Raw genomic sequence first — 21,262 nt, 5'->3', positions numbered from 1 at the left:
AATCAATGGAGTGCAGTAACAAGTTAGGACAGAAAATTAAGCTACTGGAATGGGCAAGATTAAAACATTGAAACAGGATAAACAAATGAGTGTTTTTTTCTACTGTGATTGAGATTTCTCACAGTCACTTGTTATATGTTGGAAAATAATATATTTTTTCAATACACACATTTTTGTAAATATATATGTTCAGTAGGCCTACCAAGGTATTTGTTCATACCTGCACACCTGCATTGTACCTGGACTGTCATGAAAGGTGATCTGCCTGTTTTCATCATTTACATTTGAAATGTGATCATTATGAGTGAGAAAGCCTCATTTACCGAATCTATCACTGAAAATAATTTTCAAAGTAAGCAAGAAAATGTGTGTATTATAATCAATAAAAACAAGTTATTCATCATGTTTTTATTTTTATTTTTATGTTGTCCACTGACACCACTCAACACAATTTTGACCCAGAAAAGAACAGGTGTTACTAAACATTAACAGTGACTCTGCCCAATAAGCCACAGCAGTGTGAGAATGAGCTGTTATGTATAATACCTGGAGCCTGAAGCTGGCATGCTGGGAGATGAAGTCAACCTCAGCATCATAAGTAGTAGCACATATGTAAGTGGGTATAAGTATGAGTATATAGTATAAATGCATCTAAAATAATAAGCATTCACAGAAGTGTTTCAACAGTTTTATTTCAGGTTTCAGATATTAATATTCAATCAAATACAACACCTAAAAACAGATTTTAGCATACAATAGAGCAACTTATTAATTACTAGTTATTTCAATTTAACTTTTTTTCGTACAAAACAAATCATTACTGTAAAACATATAACAAGCATATATCCTTATGACAATAAATAAACATAATGAGAGAAGAACAACAGAAATATGAGTATATAGTATAGCCTAAGTCTACATCTGATATAACAAGTGTTCACTCCATATCAAAAGCTTTATTGTAAATTTCAGTTTGTAAAACCGATTACAGGGATTCATTCCTAATTTTAATATTAATATTCAATCAAGTATACAAGGTCCAAAAATAGATTTTGTATAGCTACTAATTACTAGTACTGCATACAGTTACTTCAATTTAACTTCCTTTTTGGCACAAATCATTACTGTAAAACATACATCTCGCATATATTGTATGGCAATAAATAATCAACATAAGAGAAGAACAACAGTACATCAAACATTTACAAAAAATAATTGCATGATAACACCTTGAGTTGGGGATATTGCTTATTTGAGAATTTTTGGGTCATGAAACTTCTGAAAAGTTAAAGAATCATGAAATGTAACAGTTTCTAGTGTCAAACTGCAAAGTGAAACTCAAATTTATTTTTTATTTTTTGAGTGGAGGGGGAATTTAAATCATCTACAGCACCTGATTTCTTCAAAAGGAGAAGGAGAAATGAGTACCTTGAACATAGATTAAAACTTGCAGAGTTTAAAACGATCCAATTTCCCTACATTATTTAGGTAGAGTAAAGGCATGACAGCAGATCCCAAAGTGGAAGTAACGGTTATTGGAACAGCAGCAATGCACATGTACATAGTGACATTAGCAAACAGATACTCCCTAAATAAAGACAGAATTACTGGAGGAACGTAGGAAATGGCCGCAATCACTAAGCTGTTGATAAGGGTCTGAATGGCTCTTTGCTTCTGTGCATGGATATTTTTTCCGCATGGGTCAGACCTAATCAATGTGTGGAGTATGAAGGAGTCACAGACTACAATTATTGCAATAGCAACAATAAACGGCACAGAGGGAAAAATGGTGAAATATAAATCGCGATTAAGACTGTATGCAATTCCAGCGGCGACAGTCAAAGTCCAAACAATGCCAGCCATCATGATCCTGGGAGTCAGACTTTTCTTCTTGTGGTAGATGATTGGATGAACCACCGCCATATAGCAGTCCAGACAGATACAAGCCATCATGAAGGGTCTCCCGCATCCGTTCAAGGCATAAAAACCATTCCAAATTGCTTCAAATACCCCAATGTGCCAAATGAGATGATTGCATACTCCAGGTACCATAAAGACAAAGAAGGTCATATCCATGACAGAGAGGTTCAGCATGAAGAAATCATTTGGTTTTAAGGGAATTCCTCTCCTGTGTGCCTTCAAGAGCTCCCACAGGATGGCAATGGATGCAGGGAAACCAAAAACAAAGCATACAATTGAACTAACAGCCCAAACATAAATGCCCTCTTTATAATTGTCACAGGTGTGAAAGTCAAATCCATGCCAGCCAAACCCATTGGAGCCAGAATGGTTGGTCAAGAGCTTGTAATGAAGCAGCATTACTGAGCTGAACTGATAACAATAAACACAAAAGATCATCAGAACAGCACATATTAATTAATAATGAATATGTTTTGTACATATATATATATTACACATACACATAAACATTGGTAAATTAATAAATACAGACACATACTGTACCTTTTTATTGGCACTCGTAGGGATGTTTGTGCTTATGCTGAATTTCGCAGCTGTGATGAAAGTGGCAAACTTCTGTTCAAGCTGCTGCACATATAGTTAGTGCTGAGGCATCAATCAATGTCAAGACCAGTTTTGCAAATCACATATTTATGGAAAAGAGCAGAGCCGCACAGCACAGGAGCTCCACAAAGAGATGATGATAAATATTCAATATCAACATACCATAACCTTGGTGTGTTGATACTGAGCTTTCAGAAGCATATCAGGAGCAACTGAATGTGCAATTTCAGTTCAGTTTTGTAATATCGTGCAGACGTAATGGAGTAACTGTAGCACAGACAGAACAACTAAATCAATGAGACAAAGAGCCAAAGTTGACATGGTCACATGTGGATTAATGTTTTTCCACTCTATGACTAAAGGATCTTTCTGCCTTTGTCTGTCAAATCTTTGTTGCATTAATGACAAGAGAAACGCCATAATCTCAGGTGGTCAATTCAAATTTTGTTTTGTTTTTTATTTTTAAAGTGATTTCCTTATCACCTTCTAATTACTTGAGCATTTATTTTTACTGTACGCCAATGGAGACTCACTGGTTATATTTCTACTCGATGTTTAAACTGCCCAGATGGGACTTTATATTAATTGCCTCATTGTGAGACATAATGCCATAATCTTTATCAGAAAAGATAATGATAATAACAAAAAACTGTTTTAATAATGTATACCATGATAGTTTCCGATAATACAATATACCATGATGGTTTCCACAGGAGAGTACACATTTAAATTGCAGGTCTGCATACATCTACTACAAACTCCAACTTTAAACTAAGTAAATGCTCAAATACTAATGACTATAATAAGTGATGCAAATATGATGTGAAATATGATATTTTGAACGTGCAATCAAGCCGTGGGATGACTAGACAAGCAAATGCTGTTGACATTGTGGACAGTGGAAAAAACAAAGCATGTGCAAACATAAGTCAAGGCAAATTACATGTTAAAGCTCAGGTTTGTCACTAATAACGTGCTGTCATTACTGATGGATAATACTTTAAGCAGAGCTCACATTCATCAGCGGCCACACGGTTAAAAGAGCAATCACAGTCAAAAGTGGTGGTCTGAAAAGAAGGCCAGTGTCAGGCAAAAGATATGCTGTATGCTCTTGGTTGAGCTTTCCGTACAGCCTTTCAGGTATTAAGCACATCATCTGAAGTGCTGCCTTTACTGTGCTTCTTGTAAACTTCCCCTTCTGAGGTCAAGTAAAGGCCCACGCATTCAAACTGTGATGAAAAAAAAACAGACAAATTATAACAAAACATGTTTGTGGTGGATTAAAGGAGAAGGAAAAGAACAAAATGAATGCATTGATATTTATTGTATTGATATGTTATTAACCTGTTTGGTCCACAGAATGTTGAAAATGGTGAAAAATCATTGTTTCCCAAAGCCCAATGTGACGCTAGTCCACAACCCAAAGATATTAATTTAACTGTCATGGAAGACTAAGGAAATCAGAAAGTATTCACATTGGGAAGGTGGAATCAGAGAAATGTGACTTTCCTTTTCTTAAAAAATGACTCAAAACAATTAATCATAACTGATTAATTGTTAATAGTAATAGTTAATATAGTTAATAGTAGGCAACAGTCAGTCACTGACTATTGGGAATATTTTCGATATACTGTATTCCCTCTATCATCTATGATAGTGCTACACCACCCACTGCTCAGACTCTGCTGGACCAAACAGGACCCCAACCACTTGGCGACCTTAATGATGGACAGCTGGAGGTTATTTTGTGCTTTTGTATTTAAAATGAAAAATATAACTCAATTTTGAAACCTACAAAATGAAGGCTGTTTTTAGATGGACTTAGAAATGAAATGAAATTTCTATGCTGCAAGTTTAAACCTCTACATTTCTTGTTTTGCAGCCTGAGGTGTGTATTACATATGGGGGTGTGCCACGTGCCCCTGCACCCAGACACAACAACCACAGGGTCTGTATCAGTAGGCCTCACATCTCCACAGCAGGTAAGCAGGTTTTATGGAAAACACAGTTATCTGTATTCACACAGATGGATGTTGGCACTATTGGGGGACAAGTTTAAAATGAATTAGTATTTGTCACAGAATGAGAGGAGAACATTATCTCAGTACAACATTATTGCAGTCACTGACAATGAGCACAAGAGGGAGCTGTTCTTATGCAACGTGAACTCAGCAGCTTGATGGAAAACACAGTTATTGTGAAAGATGGAGGAACAAATGGCAGGGGGACACTACAACAAAGAGTTACTTAAGTCAAAAATGTAAAATCCATGAGCTAGGAGCCTTAAATACTTTTTAAGTTCATTGTCAAGGTCAATGTCTCATGGAGTAGAGGCACACAGTCTCACCTATAATGAAGACCACTCCTGCCAACAGCAGAAAAAGTGATCTCACTTATGATATTAATATACAGAGAGAGAGAGAGCAGAATCATTTTCTAAAACAACAAAGGCCATACATTTAAGGGCATTTAAACTCTTCAAACAATCCTCTAGGAAATAAGTTCATCATAAGAGGCGCCAGGACCTGATTTAGCTTGCGATGGCTGTAATTGATCGATCACATTTGATGTTGGCTTCAAGGTCATCAGTCAGAGCAGAATGTGCAATGTTTAGGAAAAAAACAAGTAGAGCAGCAGAGCTTACCACATTTGCTTGCCAGTTACCTTGGAAAATGCACATTGCTAATCCTGTGGTGCAGTAACAGCAACATTACATACATTACAGGTTTTGTTCTTTTTAGTGAGTATTTTGTCCCTTACTTACTTTGTATTTGCCCTGATTGCCCTTTTATGTTCTTATATTTGGTGAATAAGAAAATCGTGTGAAAAACTGAACATTTTTCCTGTTTAAATGAGATTGATTCAAATCAAACTTCCTCCCCTCATTTCTGTCTAGTGGAGTGGACGATCACCATGCTTTAATCTGGGACATCCAGCAGATGCCGTGGGCCATCAAGGACCCTATATTGGCCCATACAGCTGCGGGAATTATCAATACCGTCCAGTGGACCTCCGCCCAGCCCGATTAGATCACTGTCCGCTACAACAACAGCCTGGAAATCCTCAGTCTGACCTGCAGTCATGATATTCCTAGAACTAAAAAGAAAAAAAAAGAGCCCCAAAACAACTTGAACACATTGTCTGTCAGATTTACGAGCTGACATGACATAGTTGAAGGAAATCTATTTGTTTTCTAAGGACAGAGCAATATTGAGTTCATGCTAATATTGGTTTCATGTTAACACATATGATGGGGTTCAACTGAGTGAGAGCTGGAGTGTAAAGATGGCATTTTAAAAATAACATCTCACTACTAGACTTTGTGATGTATGTTCTGCATCAGAAAACCAAAAAAGGAGCATCAAAACAAAATAGACGAATAAGCTAATTCATTTTTTAAAACTTAAAACTAGGCTATATTTATTTCAAATATTATTTGTGCATAATACACTGTGGTTTACCAGTATTAACTAAATATAATACATATTTTTTTAAATTTCTGCATCAATAATTTAATTCATAGCAACATCATTTGAATTTTATACATAAATAAACACTCCCTCACACTTAAAACCACTATACAGAAGTTTTATATTTAGACAACAAAATGATCTCACAGTGAGGTGACTCATTAAGACATGATAAGAATTTATAGTACAGAATGATTGACAGTTATAAATGATAGGTTGAAAAAAGTGAATTATACAGTTACTGTATAATATTGAGAACACTGTCTGAAGTACATCCAAGATCATTATAATATAGAGAATTTACTTTGTCAAACAGTCAAGAAACAGATGTTCATGAATGCTATTAATTCTTTTGTGATGGGATTGAAATTGGTTGGGAAATACAAGATGTAGGAGCAGACAAAGGGTATTTCATATACCTGCAGCAGCTTTCAGTTCAAGGTAATGTGGGAATATTTGCTGAACATAAATTTAGTAAACCACTTGTTCATAGATCTATTTTCACAAATTGGAGCAAGATCATTGGTTCATCATTGGTAAATTAGATCAATTCCACTCAATAAATATGAAGCTACAGCCAGCACCGGGTTAGCTTAGTTTAGCATAAATACTGGAAACAGAGGTTATGCGCCAGACTATTTCACCTGGAGCAGTCGACTGGCACATAACCTTCCATGAAACCACAACTTCTTGTTTTTATACTTTAGTTTCTGTCAAAATAACACAAACAATATATAATTAGTCAGTATTACAAAGTGCTGGTAGGTGGATTTTGTTATCGTTCGACAGGGCAAGGATAGCTATGGCCCCCTTGTTTCCGGTCTCTGTGCTGAGCTAAGCTAGGCTGACTGTAATGTCATATTTCACATACAGATGTGAGAGTGATACTCATTTAACTGGTGGCAAAAAAGGATTATGCATATTTTTAAAAATTATAACAGTTCCTTAAACTCTGAAATAACACTTAGGCAGAAACTTTGAACTAGTCAGTAAAGGAAGTTATTACTCAGGATGGAACAGGTAGGCATGGAACAGGCCAATGAGATGTATGGAAAATGTGACTCCTGTGCACTCTTTATCAAACACCTAAATGAGTTACTGTGTTGTGTGAATCATTCATTAAAAGGAGATTACTTCCAAAATATTTACTGATAGCTGAATTTTGGGAGACAAAGAGCTGGACTAGTCACTTTTCCCTCTCCAAAAGTCTGTAAGCAGCAGAAAATGACTACTTTGAAAGTCACAGTCAGACGACAGGCAGCACAGGATCTGAGAGGTGCTTCTGGATCTCAGCCAGTCCTGAGGTGATGTCCAGGTTCCCCGGCAGTGAGGGGTAGCGGAGGCTGCCACAGAGCCCAGGGTTCTCCATGAGGGAGGATTTGACTGATGGCTGGGGCAGCTGGGAGGTCAAGCCTGTATGGGTTTCAGTTTCAGGGGTGACAGTCATGAACATAGTGTCGTCCGATGCCACAGTCACATGGATACCACTGGATAGTGACTCCTGGGACTTCTTGGTGAATTGAATATCGGTCTGGGTAGAGCTCTGTAGGACAACAAACACATATACTTTACTCAACCGAAGTGGGTTTTTTCGGAGTTTCATGTTTCTTGCTTCAGAGATTCTCTTATATTTCACTACTATTTGGTATTATTCTATACCTGCGTGGGTGCACGGCTGTCCATCTGTATGGGGGGTATGGGGGACATGGGGTACATAGTATGCAGGACTGCTGTCCCAGTTCCATACAAGCCAGTTGAATCTGTAGGGAGGGTACTAGACGATACAGTGCTGTAAGCTGGAGGAACAGGAGCGATCTGCCTCTGTAGAAGCTGGAGAATAACATTGATGTCAGCTGTCATGCGAGTCTCCAGTCTGGGGAAATAAAGGATAAGAGAATGAGGCTGTTAAGTGAAGTGATTTGGCATATCATTGTCCAATAATATTCATTCCAACCTTCACCAGGCTTTGATTAAAGATGGAGGAATGTAATCACATTTATAACATATTTCTAAGCAGGTTGATTGGCTCCATTCTACTGTATGTGATAGTGAGCATTCAGGATGGGCTTAATATCAAGTTGCTCCTCTACATTGGAAAGAGTCAGGTTGGGTGGTTAGACTAGCTGGACCCCTTTAGATTTGTGCTGAGCATGGCCACATAGAAGCAGACCACAGGACAGACCTCCAAGGAAGTATAAAGCTGCTTGGGGATTACTTAAGAGAAGCCAGAGAAAACATCTGTTGTTCTGTAACAACGACCATAACAAAAAGCATATGGCTCAACACAAGTTTCTTCATCTCAACACAATTACCAACTGATCATGCTTTGCTAACAGACAGTCTTTGCAGACCTTTCCATCAATGTATTTGTATCTCTTTGTTTTATTTGAGATACAGTTATCCTGTAAGATTAGTAGGGTTAGTAGGGTTTTCAGTACTTGAATATGTCCAATTACATCACTATTTCCAACTACTTTACACACTGTCTTGGGTTCAGACACAAGGATGTAATAAGGGCAGATGGAAGAATGGCTAGAAGGCTTATGACTACCTTAATGAAACAGAAGGCTTATGACTACCTTAATGAAACAGAACTCCAACAAGGCAAACACAATGGTGGTAATGAACTGTTTAATCTAAAAGTCCACCATTTCCTCTGGTAGTTCTAATTGATATTTAATGAATACTCATGCATTTATATACTGTCATTTGTATTTTCAGTATTTTTTTAGGACATCATTAAATTCACCTGTTGAGTTGTGAATGTAAAATCTCAAGTCGAGACTCTAGCTCACTGGGCCTGTCTTCTGTGAATGGTGGGGGGTGGTATGAGTTGCGGACAGAGGAAGATCGCCAGGCTCGACTGGAAAACTGTTGTGACTGTCGGTCTGGCCAGTAGCGGTACATTCCCGGCACATTCAAAGAAGAAGCTGAAGAAAATGTAAAGACAAGAAAAGGGTGAACATGTTTTTTGATTCATTCTTGTTCAGATTATGGTAATATTGAAAATGTAGAGATGTAGAGGCACACAGTAGAGATACAATACATTAAAGGCACCATATGAAGTTTTTGACCAGTAGTGGTACTGTAGAGCAATGGTTTGATGACCTCAAGACTTCTTTAAAAATTTGGCATAAAGCATAAAACATCTGCAAATGTTTTGGAACATTATAAAATGTTTTTGTTTTGTTTTTTTGACAACAAACTCTCTATCTACACAGTATGTCAAATGGTGAATGGAAAATGGACTGTACTTATATAATTCTATTCTAGTCTCACCACCACCACTACTCAAAGCACTCACCCATTCACACATATTCATACACTGATGGCAGGGGCTGCCATGCAGGGTGTTGACCTGCTCATCAAGGGGACTAACATTCATTTGCACATTCACACACTGTTGGCGCAGCCATTGGGAGTTTGGGGTTCAGTATCTTGGCCAAGGGCCTTTCGACATGCAAACTGGAGGAGCCCGGAATTGAACCGCCAGCCGTCCCTGTTGGAAATATGTTTAACTTCCAAGCCTCAGTCTACAGTCCAACATCAACAGCTGTAGTCAATCATGGCATGTTTAAAACTTTGAAATATACTCTATGCTTTTTCTTTTGTATTTGTCCCACAAATGAGGTAAAACACTTATATTTATCTACCTTGGTGGCCCATGTCTAACACTGCTTCCCTCCCCACTGAGGTGCCACTTGGGGGTAGCAGCTGCACTACAGAGGGGGAGTATTCCCGTCTGGCATCTTCTGGGGAGTAAAGCTCTACTTTGGCACCGTGAGCAAGAGGCTGGTCTTCACTAGACTGGGAGCATGGAGAACCACAGCTACAGCGGTCATCCCAGTGTGGCTGCGTAGGTGAGTGACGATGCCGGAAGGACTGAAGCGGGTATGAGTCTTCATGATCCATTCCATCTGTTCACAGGAAAGCAGTTCAATTCATTGATTTTCTCAACTTCTGTTACTGTTACTCACTGTACAGTATTTTGCTTAATAGCTTCTACTAATATCGTGTTGATTTTGTACTTTCACCATGGTCCAGTTAGATCAATCATGGTTCAGTCTCTATATTTTGTGCAGTTTTCTTTCTGATTAGCAGGGTATGGTTGTAAGTGGAAAATCAAGATTCAGGTTGATTTGAACTTGGCACAAACAAACAAAAAACACAAGATACCTGGCCTGATTCGGCAGTCCAGGTTTTGGACTCTGTGTCTAGGCTTGTGGCGATATCCACAGTCATCACCAGAGTCATCAGTTGTTATTACTGGTGCTTGATCAGCCTGATGAACAAAAATGGTAAACCCATACAGAAGTCAATCATATTAAAATGGTACAATTGGCCCACTACAACAGATGATGAAAAAAACTTGCCAAGAAACTTAGCAAAACTTAACAAAAATACCTAAACCATACTTGAAAGTTCATGTATTGGCATGAACTATATTTTCAACCCTTCTAATGGGCAACCAGCAGATGAGAAATTTTTAACTTCTAAAAAAAAGTACAATCTTTAGCCATGCTAGCAATATGGCTCTAAGGATGGCAATGTCTGTCTGTCTGATGATCGGTCCATCACTTGGGTCCAAATTGTAATATCTCAGCATCTACTGGATGGATTGCCAGGATATTTTGTACAGAACTGAATTGATCCCAGACAACCTATTCTAATGACTTTGGTGATCCTTTCCTCCAGAGCCACCATGAGGTTGTTATTTGGAATCTTTTAATCAAAATGTTTTGGCACCATTACAGGATGGATTGCTGTGAAATTTGGTATGATCAATAATGTCCGCCTCAGGATGAATTGTAATGACTTTGGTGATCCCTTGACTTTTCATTGACTCCCATCATCAGCTTAACATTTGAATTTGTTCAATACTTTGGTTTATGACCTAATACCTGCAAAAGTAACAACATTCACAACATCCTCAGCTGTACTTTGTGTTTATTGCTTATTAGCAAATCTTGGCATACTAACACACTCAAGTTAGAAGTTGAATATAGTAAACATCATACCTGCTAAACATAAGCACACAAGCGTTGTCACTGTGTTAACATGCTGACATTAACATTTAGCAAAAATCACTGTTGTAAGTACAGTCTTTTAGCACTACTAGCACAACTGTAGATGTTTGGTGTTGTTTCTCTATAATACACTTTATAAATAACAGGCAACATACATCTCTTAGGTCAAGCGTTATCTCTAGGTTCCTCCAGAAATTGTCCGCAAAGCTGGGGTAAACATCTAAGACCTCCAGCAGATCGTCCCTCAGGATGCGGTGCAGGTCACAGTAGGTGATGGTGAGTACATCTGAATTGGACTTCCCTGGCTCATCATACAAGTGGATAGACTCGCCAAAGATGTCATTCTTTTCTGAAAGAGCATTATTACGTTTTAACGGATCAAGTATTAGCTATGCAGCATTTTTGAGATATCACATTTAATGTGTCTAAGATTCAATGCCTCACCTAATATGGCAACCACCACATCATCCCTGATGACCTGGATGGAACCACGAGAGATGAAGTAGAGAGAGTCCAGGATGTCTCCATAGTGGATCAGCGTATCTCCTGGAGGGGCATGGACTGTCTTGAACCTCACAGCCAAGGCACGCAGACAGGCTTGACTGCCTCCACGGAAAGCTTTACAGTTGTCTAGCAGAGATCGGTTCAAGTGCAAACAGATGTCTGCCTGGAAAGACTCTGGGAATCCCTTCAACACCTAAGTATGGGAAGACAAAACCATCAACATGTCAATGAGTAGATGCAAAACATGCACATTGAACAAACTTGGTTGTAGTTTCAGCAGTAAGTAATATTATTGTTGTCTTACTGCATTCATGTCAATGCCATTTGTGTAGGACCAGGCATGTTGAAAGTACTCCTCCAGTCTTTGGCGCAGGCCCCCTGGGATTTGGTGGAATCGGATAAACTCTTTGACTCGCAGCATTTGGGTGTGGTAGCGTGTTGTACCAGAATACAACCGCTGAATGATGGCAGACACATTCCCAAATATGCTGGCATACATGAGGGCTGAAAGAGAGGAATCAATGAGGACAATGAGATAACAATAACATCCTGGTGATTCTCTCATTTCAGTTGTAGTACTTGCTAAAAATGCTGTAAAGGGGTTATGAAAACAGTGTTTTTCAACTCACAGCCAATGACCATGACACAGATGGAGAAGATCTTCTCAGAGTTGGTGTTTGGAGAGACATTTCCAAAGCCGACACTTGTCAAACTGCTCAAAGTGAAGTACAGAGCAGTGACATATTTGTCTTTGACTGACGGACCAGAGTAGGAGTCGCTGTCGTTGTATGACTTGCCTAGTTGTTCTGCCAGGTTATCCAGCCAGCCGGTCTCTGTGTACGGCCTCTCGACAAACCCAATAGCATACCAAATGCAGGCCAGCCAATGGGCGATGAGCACAAAGGTGCACATAAGCAAGAAGAGGACAGCAGCCCCATATTCAGAATACCTGTCCAGCTTTCTTGCCACACGGACCAATCGCAGCAGACGAGCTGTTTTCAGCAAGCTTGTTAAGGTTGCCATCTTTAGTTTCCAATAGCAACAAAAAAGAGGATGTTACAGACAAAAAAAATTTAAATGCAGTAAAGTAGGTTCAGAGAATTGAAGTAGAAAAAATGAGAATTTTATCGACATGAGGACAGCATAAATATCTACAAAAACATTTTGAATGTATACAAGCATGAAGCTTGCAGTTCTGAAGATAGTTGTTATCAAGCAGATAAACTTCTGCAGTTAAGTCAATCAAACTTTATGATCATACAATATTATTTTAAGAAAGGCAGAATTCTTACCTCATCAGAGCCCGATCTGAAAATGAGAAGATCAAAAGGTATTGCAGCAAACAGGTCAATCGGGAACCAGCCTTTGATATAATGCTTGGCTATCCGGCTTGGCTGTGTGATCACTTCGTCATTTTGGTCCACATAGGTGGTGCGAAGGTTGATGACTATGTCCACAATAAACAGCACATCCACCATAAGGTCTGCCACGTTCAGAGGGTTACATGTGTAGCCACAGCTCCTTTGACGCATGTCCCTGTGTTCATCCAAAAGGAAGGCAGCTGAGTAAGGAGTGAACACAGCAGTGTAGAGGACCAGGAGGAGAATAATCCAGTCCCAAAACGCCTTGAAGGGGCTGTAGTGAAGCAAGATCCACCACGTTGTCTCTGGCATTTGAAGTTTGTATTCAGGCAGTACATCAGACTCCAAAGAAAGTACCTAAGCATAAAGAATGCACCAGTATGAAATGATACTCACATATAAACATTTATCCTTCATGTTCTTTCAATCATATATTTTCCATAGTAAAATCTCAACTTTGGATTCTAACTTTTAAAAGGCAAAATAATATATTTTTTAATTAACATATCTTAAAACCACAACTCTAAAGAAAAACACTAAAACATTCTCAACTAGTTCTCAGAGCTCATACTAACCAACACACCTTTCTAGAAGATGTACTGTTGTGGCCAAGTTCTTGTTGAAGACTGCATCCTCTGGTTTTGCAACCTTGTAGGTCCAATAAATCCTTAACCATCCTGTCATTGGTGACTCTCAGCAGATGCGAGACTTGAGTAAAGTAGAGTAAAGACTACATCCAGCTAGCGCAATTATTTCCAGATAGTTCAAAAAATCTTGAGGATGAAGCTAAAGCAATAGTCCACTTTTATCAACTGCGCAATAGCTAACTGTGTATGGGATGCTGGAGAGCTTGGGGCAGTAATGATGAACTGGGCGTCACAATCACCCAGCTGAGTTCATGCGCTGCCACAGTCCTTGTGTTCTCTTTAGTTCAATATCAGATTAATATTTGCTGCCCTGACGATTCTCACTGACCTTACTGATAGATCTACCTAAATGGATATATATTTATATAGCTAGACACACAGAGAGACAGGAATGAAAAGTGACCTTTCACTGTAAGGTTATGTATTGCTGAAAACACTTCCCTTATATATGTTTCATATCCACCGCACACACACACAGAGGCAGTGATGTAGAATGCCGGGCCCCAGGGCTGCAACTGGGAAAACAGTTGGTCCAAATTGAAATGTGGCTCAATGTAACTTTGCTCTTCACACCCAGAAGGAAAACATGTAGCCACCAAACCACCTACTGATTTTTCCACTATCGGGCAAATTAATGGCAGTCTTTCATCACAGTAACCTTCTGAAAGGCTCTTCATTTCTTAGAAAGCAAAACATGATTACTGTGAGTACTTTAATGATGGTCTGAACCGGACAAGTACTGAATGCAACATGGGGCATTGAGTGAATGACCAAGTTCAGACTGACTCTCAGGTCTATAAACTGAAACACACACAGCCAGACAGTGAGCCCAGAGGTTCTCTGGCCCCGTACCTGCGTGACCTTCTCTGTGACGTTCTGAGAGCGGTCCTTCACCTTGGAGGGGCTGAGCATTTCCATCCTGGGAGTTGGGGGTGAACGGCATTCGGGGCCCCTGCTGGCTGGTCCCGTACACTTCATGAGGTCTGAGTCAGACATTGAGCTCTGCTGGCCTACAGGTGAATGGAAAAACTCATTTATATCTACTTGTAGGCCAAAGAGATCCTAAGCACTCTCTATTTCGACTGTGTTGTTCTTAACTTGTACTTTTTTCATTTTTTTTATGGAAAGCAGTCTAGCTTATTAATGCTATTACTATAACACCTCTCAATAATTCTCTTGGCTAGATTATTGTAATCATGATGTGCTTTTCTTATTATGCTGGAGTTATAATGTAGATTATTTGAATACATGCATAGCTTAAATTTATACCAAATTCAAAATATACCTTACAAAATATCATTCAAAATGCAAAAATGGACCTTGTCAGTGACATTTAATAGTCTGCCCCCCCTTAACAAATTCCTCTCCACTCTGATTTGCCACAATGCTCATCCAGCTGTGCCCCTCCCAAAATTACTCTGCCCTCAAAACTGGAATACTGTCCCAATACCTGACAGAGTGCAGAGTGTTACTGCACAGAGAAGGTGGCATTTACATTGTTTTAAGGAAAGAAAATAAATGCAACATACCTGAGTTGAAATCAGAATATCAGATCCGTTTATCCTTTACCACTAGGAAGCCATGACTCAAACATCCAGTCTTCAAAACATGTTTTGTATGAATGAACTCAAAAATATTCACTCTCCTCTATCATGTTCATATTTAGGCAAAACAAATGGACTTTAAGTTTTCAGTGAGTGGATGCAGACATCGATGTTGAACCCACCACTCTGGCACAGGGCAGAGGACTGGCCTGCAGCTCGCATGTTGCTGCTCAACATTGGTCAACACTGGAAACTAATCAATGCTATGCTATAGCTGAGAGGAAAAATCAAATACCTGACAGGAAAATCAATGACGAGCATTGATAAACAGAGCAAATGGGCTCATAGCCATTACACTGGACTTTCCTGTTAATGTAAAATTACCATTTCAGTGTTCTTCAATTTGGCTGAGTTTGGTGGTATAGGTTCAGAATATATTTTGGGCTGTCACATACTGCATTTGACATGGTGATGTTCAAAAAAAAAAACTAAATCAGCTGGCTAAAGCTATTCTATCCGCTCAATATGTTGGATACATACTGTTAATGCAGGATCTTATTGACTGCAATGTTGACACTACAGTAATATGAGGGGGTAATGACCTGTGATGACACTGGTTCAAAATGTCCTTCAGATGTAACCTTCAGCCATCCATATAGTTTCTTTTTTTTAACATAACATATATGTGTCATCTTAAAGCATCACATAAAAACTTCTTATGAAGTGGGAGAATATGCATGTAAAGCATTAAGCATTTTTGGAGTTTGACCTATGCTAGAGAGGCTAATAGTCAGTTTATATCGATCTCTGCCACTTCAATTTTTACCATTCTGTTTTTTTGTGAGTCCCAAAACTTTATTGAAGTACGGCACTAAATCCTGGAGTAGATCTTTAATACTACTACATTACTGTCTTCCTCTAAAAGTTCAATTTCACTTTGATGCTTGATACTTACTTTTAGATTTCATAAATGATTAGCCAGTGAACCTCCGAGAGTACCAACAGGTCTTACTTAAAGTTGGGCCACAATTCCATATCATCGTTTTCAGCACAAGCTTATTGTTATTCATGATTATTCCAGACAAACTGTAATTAAAATGAACAAAACTAGTCACTGAAGTTTTTGTTTTCCACACACAACAATGAAACAGGTAATTCCAATGAAAGTCAGTCGGATTATTCTTTAAGTGATGTTCCTGGGTGATATTTATCTAGATCGGAAAATATCCTCATTAATGCTGTGATAAAGATTTAAACTATATTGCCCATATATATTCTAACTTATAACATTCAAAGACCTACTGAGCGAATTAGGTTTCTACCACCAAATGAGCAGATAGGTGTTATTTCATGTGCTTCACCAAATAAGACATTTTAAAAATCAAAAATGTAAAGAAATATTCTGAAGAGCACTGATGGCAGTGCATCCCAGGGATGGTTTCTGTGTGCTCAAGGCTGACTGCTAATGAATTTCTGTAGATTGGTGCAGTCTGAAAAGATTTCAGTTAAAATATCACTTTATTTCTCAACAAGGACCATAATTTCTATTTTTCCTCTTACAAACTCATATTTTCATTCTGTTATTGTCTGTTGTTTATGTTGACATGACAAGCACTGACAGGCCGCAGTATCACCCACTTAAACATCAAGGTATTTGTTGGCAGATTCCTTCTCCTTTCTGAAATGAAATATTCCACATGTGAGATCTTCAGTGTCCACAAAGTGTCCAGGGACATTCTCAGCTGTGGGCCTGGATGTTGTCCCAGACTCGCACTACGTCTGTATAGTCATTGAGGGCTTCTATTAGCGTTGAAGCAGCGTCCAGCTGTTCCTGTTCCAGAGTTGAGATGTTTCGGGCGATAAACTCCAACCCAGCGGACGTGATCTCCATTCCCAGCTCCTCTAGTGAGGTCCGCACCTTCTTCACGTCAGACATGTCACAAATAAACTGAAGAGAAAGAAAAGGTTGAAAAGTGGTGAGAATTATTTTCATTATTTCATTTCTGAAATGTATGTTTGTTTTTTTTTGAGTAATTGTTTAATCTAGAAAAAGTCATAAAATAGTGAAACATGCATATCACAGTTTCCCAAAGCGACATCTATGCATCACTGCTTTTGTCCAACTGACTGTCTAAAACTAGAGATTAAAGATATTTAAGATAAAGATGTTTCATTTAAAATAATATTTTTAAAAAGTAACATTTTTGGCATTTATAATTCATAAATTACTTTAACAATTTAAAAAAACTACTAAGATAAACTATTTGTATATCAATAAATCAATTCATTTCAATTCTTCAGCATTTTTGCTCTGAATTATGGGAAGGTTTTATTACAATGATTAATTCTATTAGGAGATATACTGTAAGAGTCTTTTTAATGGTCCGTATGAGAGAAATATTTTTTGTTTGTGAACCCATATTTTTTTGTATTCAAATATGGGTTCACATGAGCCTCGCTGTGGCTGCCTGACCTGCAGGAGAGGCTGCTCCTCCTCATCTTCAATCTCTTGGACATCTTCTGCTCCTGCTTCGATGGCCAGCTCCAGAGCTTTCTCTGTTGTTACGTTCTGTCCTGACACTGACACCACCCCCCTCCTGCTGAAGTTATGACGGACTCCGTCTGCCAGCATCCCTCTGTGGACAAATTGTTTAGGCATAAATCATACATGGAATTTTACTATGAGGCCAAACTAAATAGATTTGTTTTTTTATTCTAAAAGACTAAGCAACATATAAATGATTGTAAAAATGTCCTTTCCCTTTGTGAGCAGCTCTAATGTGGCCTTTTACCTGTGTATTATGATAAAATAAGCCAATTCATTTGATTAATTCATATGAGACAAACAATTCTAATGTTTTCTGGAAGGCATCCTCCATTATGAATCCGACTGCATTGTTTGCTGTATTTCAGTAAAGTACAGAACGATTGCTCAGTAGGACGAAATGCCCCTTTATCCAAGGTCAAAGATCCTGCAGATGCTGCTGGACCAGATCCTTTGGACACTGGAGTCTGTTTTGGCAAATAAACAGAACAAACCAGCAGTATTGAAGGTAGCCTTTACTTTATAACCACAGATGACTTGTTTCACATACTTCACCCAGAATTTCAGTCATTGGAGGTGGATATGGATAGGACACGAAAGCTTAAGTAGTAAAGTTAAATCGTTATAGCAAGTATATAGCAAGTACATTAAAACACCTGTGATCCTGTCCAAGATACATTAACCTAAGGACAATAATGTGTACAGTTTATCCACAGTCTTTATCCATTGTACATATAGGGACATCTAGTGGTTACTATCATACATTGTTACTTGTATACACCATGTATCTAATGTTGTACATAACTTGTGTATTCTTCATCAAAATCACCCAAAATGACTGACATCTGTACCGTAATACTTCTTTAAAAACTACAGTCCTCCTGTTTAAATTCACACTTTAGAATTATTTACCTCATAATGTTTATGATGAATTATTGCTAAAAGACTTTTTAGATGTTCGAGTTAAATATAATTTGTGTTTTACCATGATTTGAGTACTAGATGTTTGGGGCTTGCCATAATAGGTAATATACTTATATACCGCAACTATTTTCCTTTTTATGCACTTGTTATGCACATCTGTTAATCTTAAATATCCAGCAGGTTAACAAAGATGATTGAAAGCATGTGAAATATCTGTGGAGTATTTCAGCTGCACAATCACAGCAGCATGAGATTATAGAGAGCCAGTACTGACCCATTTTTGGTGAGCAGGCGTTTGATTTCCTGGTGGGTGCGGGAGTTGTTGTCAGTCAGGACCTCGATGAGCATCATGCACCCACCGGGCCCACGAGCTTCAAACATGTGCTGGGACGCTGGTTTAGCCTTTTCCTGTGGGGATACATTTCCAACAGTGTCACAAACACCTGCACAATCTCTAAATGTATCATTATCATTGAGATTGTAATGGGTGGTGGTGTACTGGAGTGAATAATATTGAAAAGTGTTCCTAATAATTTGCCCCACTCATTTATTTTAAAGGGGTAGATAAAACGTAATGAGTGGATACTGTAAGTGATTCCATATGATTACCTATAAACCTGATTCATGTTCAGATGGGTGGTGAAATTATAGAAACATTGAATGAACAGAGGGACATAACAAATAGGCGAGGATGAAAATCACTCAGACCACAGTCACCAGATGTTAACCCAAGTGATAGATCCACAACTTGTGAAGGAGTGTTAATGCTGTTCTGAGGTCTTGTGTCTGTATATTGTCAACTCACCGCACTCTTGATGGCAGCCTCGATAGAAGCTTTCGGCATATTCTTGTTCCTGCACTGCTCCAAAACGTGGGCCAAGTTTATGTTCATGTCTGGGTTGGGTCCACCTTCTGCAATTTGACAGCACCATTGAAATGAAGCTACAGTTCACTTGTGATTCAAAAGTATGAGTCAGTCAATACAGTTGTTTTATCTCACCTTTCACAGCTATCTTTATCATCAAGCCAAATTTCATAAATATCTTTCCTCGCGCCTCATCTTTAGGTCCTTTTATGTTTTTCACCTTAGACCACTTGTTGTGACCCGCACACAAGGCGCAGCTCAGGTGCAGCGTCCGGACGGCTGAGGCCCTCCACGCCGGGAACCACATGCAGGACGCTGGTGGCAGGACGCACTCCAACGGGGCCGGGAACCTCCTGGAGAGGGGTCGGAGAGCCCTCAGCACCGCCACCCCAGCCATGCCCTTCAAGCAAAGAGCAAATGAATGCAATATGTGAACCTCCTGCCTGCTCACGTGGAGAACAGACAGCGTTTAGCACCCGTCGGTATGCACGTGAAGACTTTAACTTTTACACACACATACACACAGACACACATTAATATCGATGTAAAAATTCCTGCAGCGTTTTAACTTACAGGTTTAAGAAATCAGGATACCACGTAACTGCTTCTGTCCTTGTTGTGAACCCGGCTTTTCCGGGTTGTAGTGACGTCAGAAAGGGCCTTTTTCAAAATAAAAGCTCGACAACGTGCCATTCTTTTTTCCCATTAAAAACAGACTAATAATAAAACAGTAGGCTATAAACCTTGTCCACATTCTTTTTCTCTAACCATGTTTCAGTTATTTTTTGTGCTCAAATTGCAATGAACTGGAATGAGCTGAAACCTAAACTAAGTTGTCACAATAACTGGAAGTGATGTACATCTTCCTAAGAAATATGAGCCAAGTGAGCCAGACGGTGACGCTGATTAAGGCACAAAAAGGCCTTAATCATAAGTCAGATTGAATTGAAATTTGACACATAAGTCTAGCTCAATGTGCTTTACAAAAAAAGCTTTATAATATGTAGCTACCATAAAATTCTGCCGTGGTGGATTTTTTTCTAACCTGAAAAACAGTAAAATGTGACATCAACTTTTTGGATTGTCAACACCCAATTTGGCGTACAGTCTTGGAGATACCCATTAGATACACATTCTATTATAAAAGCAAAATCGTCCCAATCACCATACATCTTGGTAATAATCCCCAGAATGCATAGTATGTTGTAATAGGTTTACCAAAGCATTTTGAGCCAGATCCATGGTGGATGTTACAAATGGCAGAAACCCCAACCCAAAACGCGGTAAATAGAATTTCACCAGTTTAGTTTGCATGATTTGGGGGTAAATATCAACCAAATGCTGCAATATTGATTAGTGCAGGTAGGCGTGGCCTATTAGATATTTGCTCATATCTCGAGGCCTTTGAGCAATCCTGATTAAACTCACTGGACACGCCCTACACTATCTCCTTTATGAGTTTCATTCAAGACAAAGAAAAGGGGACAAATAGCTGAAAAAATGAGACAAAAAACCCCATATATATTCTAAATAAGTATAGCCCTTGATAGTAATAAGGCTATAAGGATTAGGGTAATACTGATGCTAATTACAGCCCCTTATTATCTGCTGTCTGCATGTTATCATAACAGTTGTGCATAAAAAATCAATGAAAAATAATACATTAACAACAATGATAACTAGCTCAAGCAATAATTTAATTTGCACATCATGACACTAGATGTGTTTTGGCAATCCTTTCTCTATTTAATGTTAGGGACTCACAAAGTGAAAAGTTGTTCCTTATTCACTTAAGGACTTTCCCATGCAGGTACATATTTTGGTTTTATGTTGATTGGTTACATTTATTAAA

General features: G+C 38.6%; 2 protein-coding genes across 2 annotated transcripts; both read right to left on the bottom strand.

Annotated features, from left to right (window-relative positions):
- Window positions 1-7,239: 7,239 nt before the first annotated feature.
- On the bottom strand, window positions 7,240-15,313 carry kcnh6b (potassium voltage-gated channel, subfamily H (eag-related), member 6b). Its single transcript, XM_053341070.1, has 12 exons — window positions 15,259-15,313; window positions 14,385-14,542; window positions 12,817-13,242; window positions 12,154-12,547; window positions 11,829-12,028; window positions 11,465-11,717; window positions 11,172-11,369; window positions 10,170-10,265; window positions 9,647-9,910; window positions 8,743-8,923; window positions 7,653-7,866; window positions 7,240-7,536 (listed from the first exon to the last, which is right to left on the bottom strand). The coding sequence occupies exons 1-12, from the start codon at window positions 15,311-15,313 to the stop codon at window positions 7,240-7,242; spliced, it is 2,736 nt and encodes a 911-aa protein (XP_053197045.1).
- Window positions 15,314-16,460: 1,147 nt separating this feature from the next.
- On the bottom strand, window positions 16,461-20,047 carry LOC128381373 (translational activator of cytochrome c oxidase 1). The gene is made up of 6 exons (XM_053341379.1): window positions 19,984-20,047; window positions 19,546-19,810; window positions 19,351-19,457; window positions 18,820-18,953; window positions 17,550-17,712; window positions 16,461-17,024 (listed from the first exon to the last, which is right to left on the bottom strand). Exons 2-6 carry the CDS (start codon window positions 19,805-19,807, stop codon window positions 16,815-16,817), a joined length of 876 nt encoding a protein of 291 aa, XP_053197354.1. The 5' UTR covers window positions 19,808-19,810; window positions 19,984-20,047; the 3' UTR covers window positions 16,461-16,814.
- Between the last annotated feature and the right edge of the window lie 1,215 nt (window positions 20,048-21,262).

Source organism: Scomber japonicus, chromosome 20, assembly GCF_027409825.1.
Source record: "Scomber japonicus isolate fScoJap1 chromosome 20, fScoJap1.pri, whole genome shotgun sequence".
In the NCBI taxonomy this organism is placed as follows: domain Eukaryota; kingdom Metazoa; phylum Chordata; class Actinopteri; order Scombriformes; family Scombridae; genus Scomber; species Scomber japonicus.
This window is presented reverse-complemented; position numbering and strand designations above follow the sequence as displayed.

Bases quoted from the DNA above. Each gene is read 5' to 3' on its own strand.
- kcnh6b (XM_053341070.1), bottom strand. From the start codon at position 15,313: ATGTTGAGCAGCAACATGCGAGCTGCAGGCCAGTCCTCTGCCCTGTGC. The intron at 12,029-12,153 runs GTGAGTTGAAAA...CCTCTCTTTCAG, and splicing joins CTGTGTCATGGTCATTGGCT to CCCTCATGTATGCCAGCATA. The intron at 10,266-11,171 runs GTTGCCTGTTAT...AGGCTGATCAAG, and splicing joins GCTTGACCTAAGAGATGTAT to CACCAGTAATAACAACTGAT.
- LOC128381373 (XM_053341379.1), bottom strand. From the start codon at position 19,807: ATGGCTGGGGTGGCGGTGCTGAGGGCTCTCCGACCCCTCTCCAGGAGG. The intron at 18,954-19,350 runs GTGAGTTGACAA...GTATCCCCACAG, and splicing joins AGGCTGCCATCAAGAGTGCG to GAAAAGGCTAAACCAGCGTC. The intron at 17,713-18,819 runs GTCAGTACTGGC...ATTTGTCCACAG, and splicing joins CGCCTGCTCACCAAAAATGG to AGGGATGCTGGCAGACGGAG.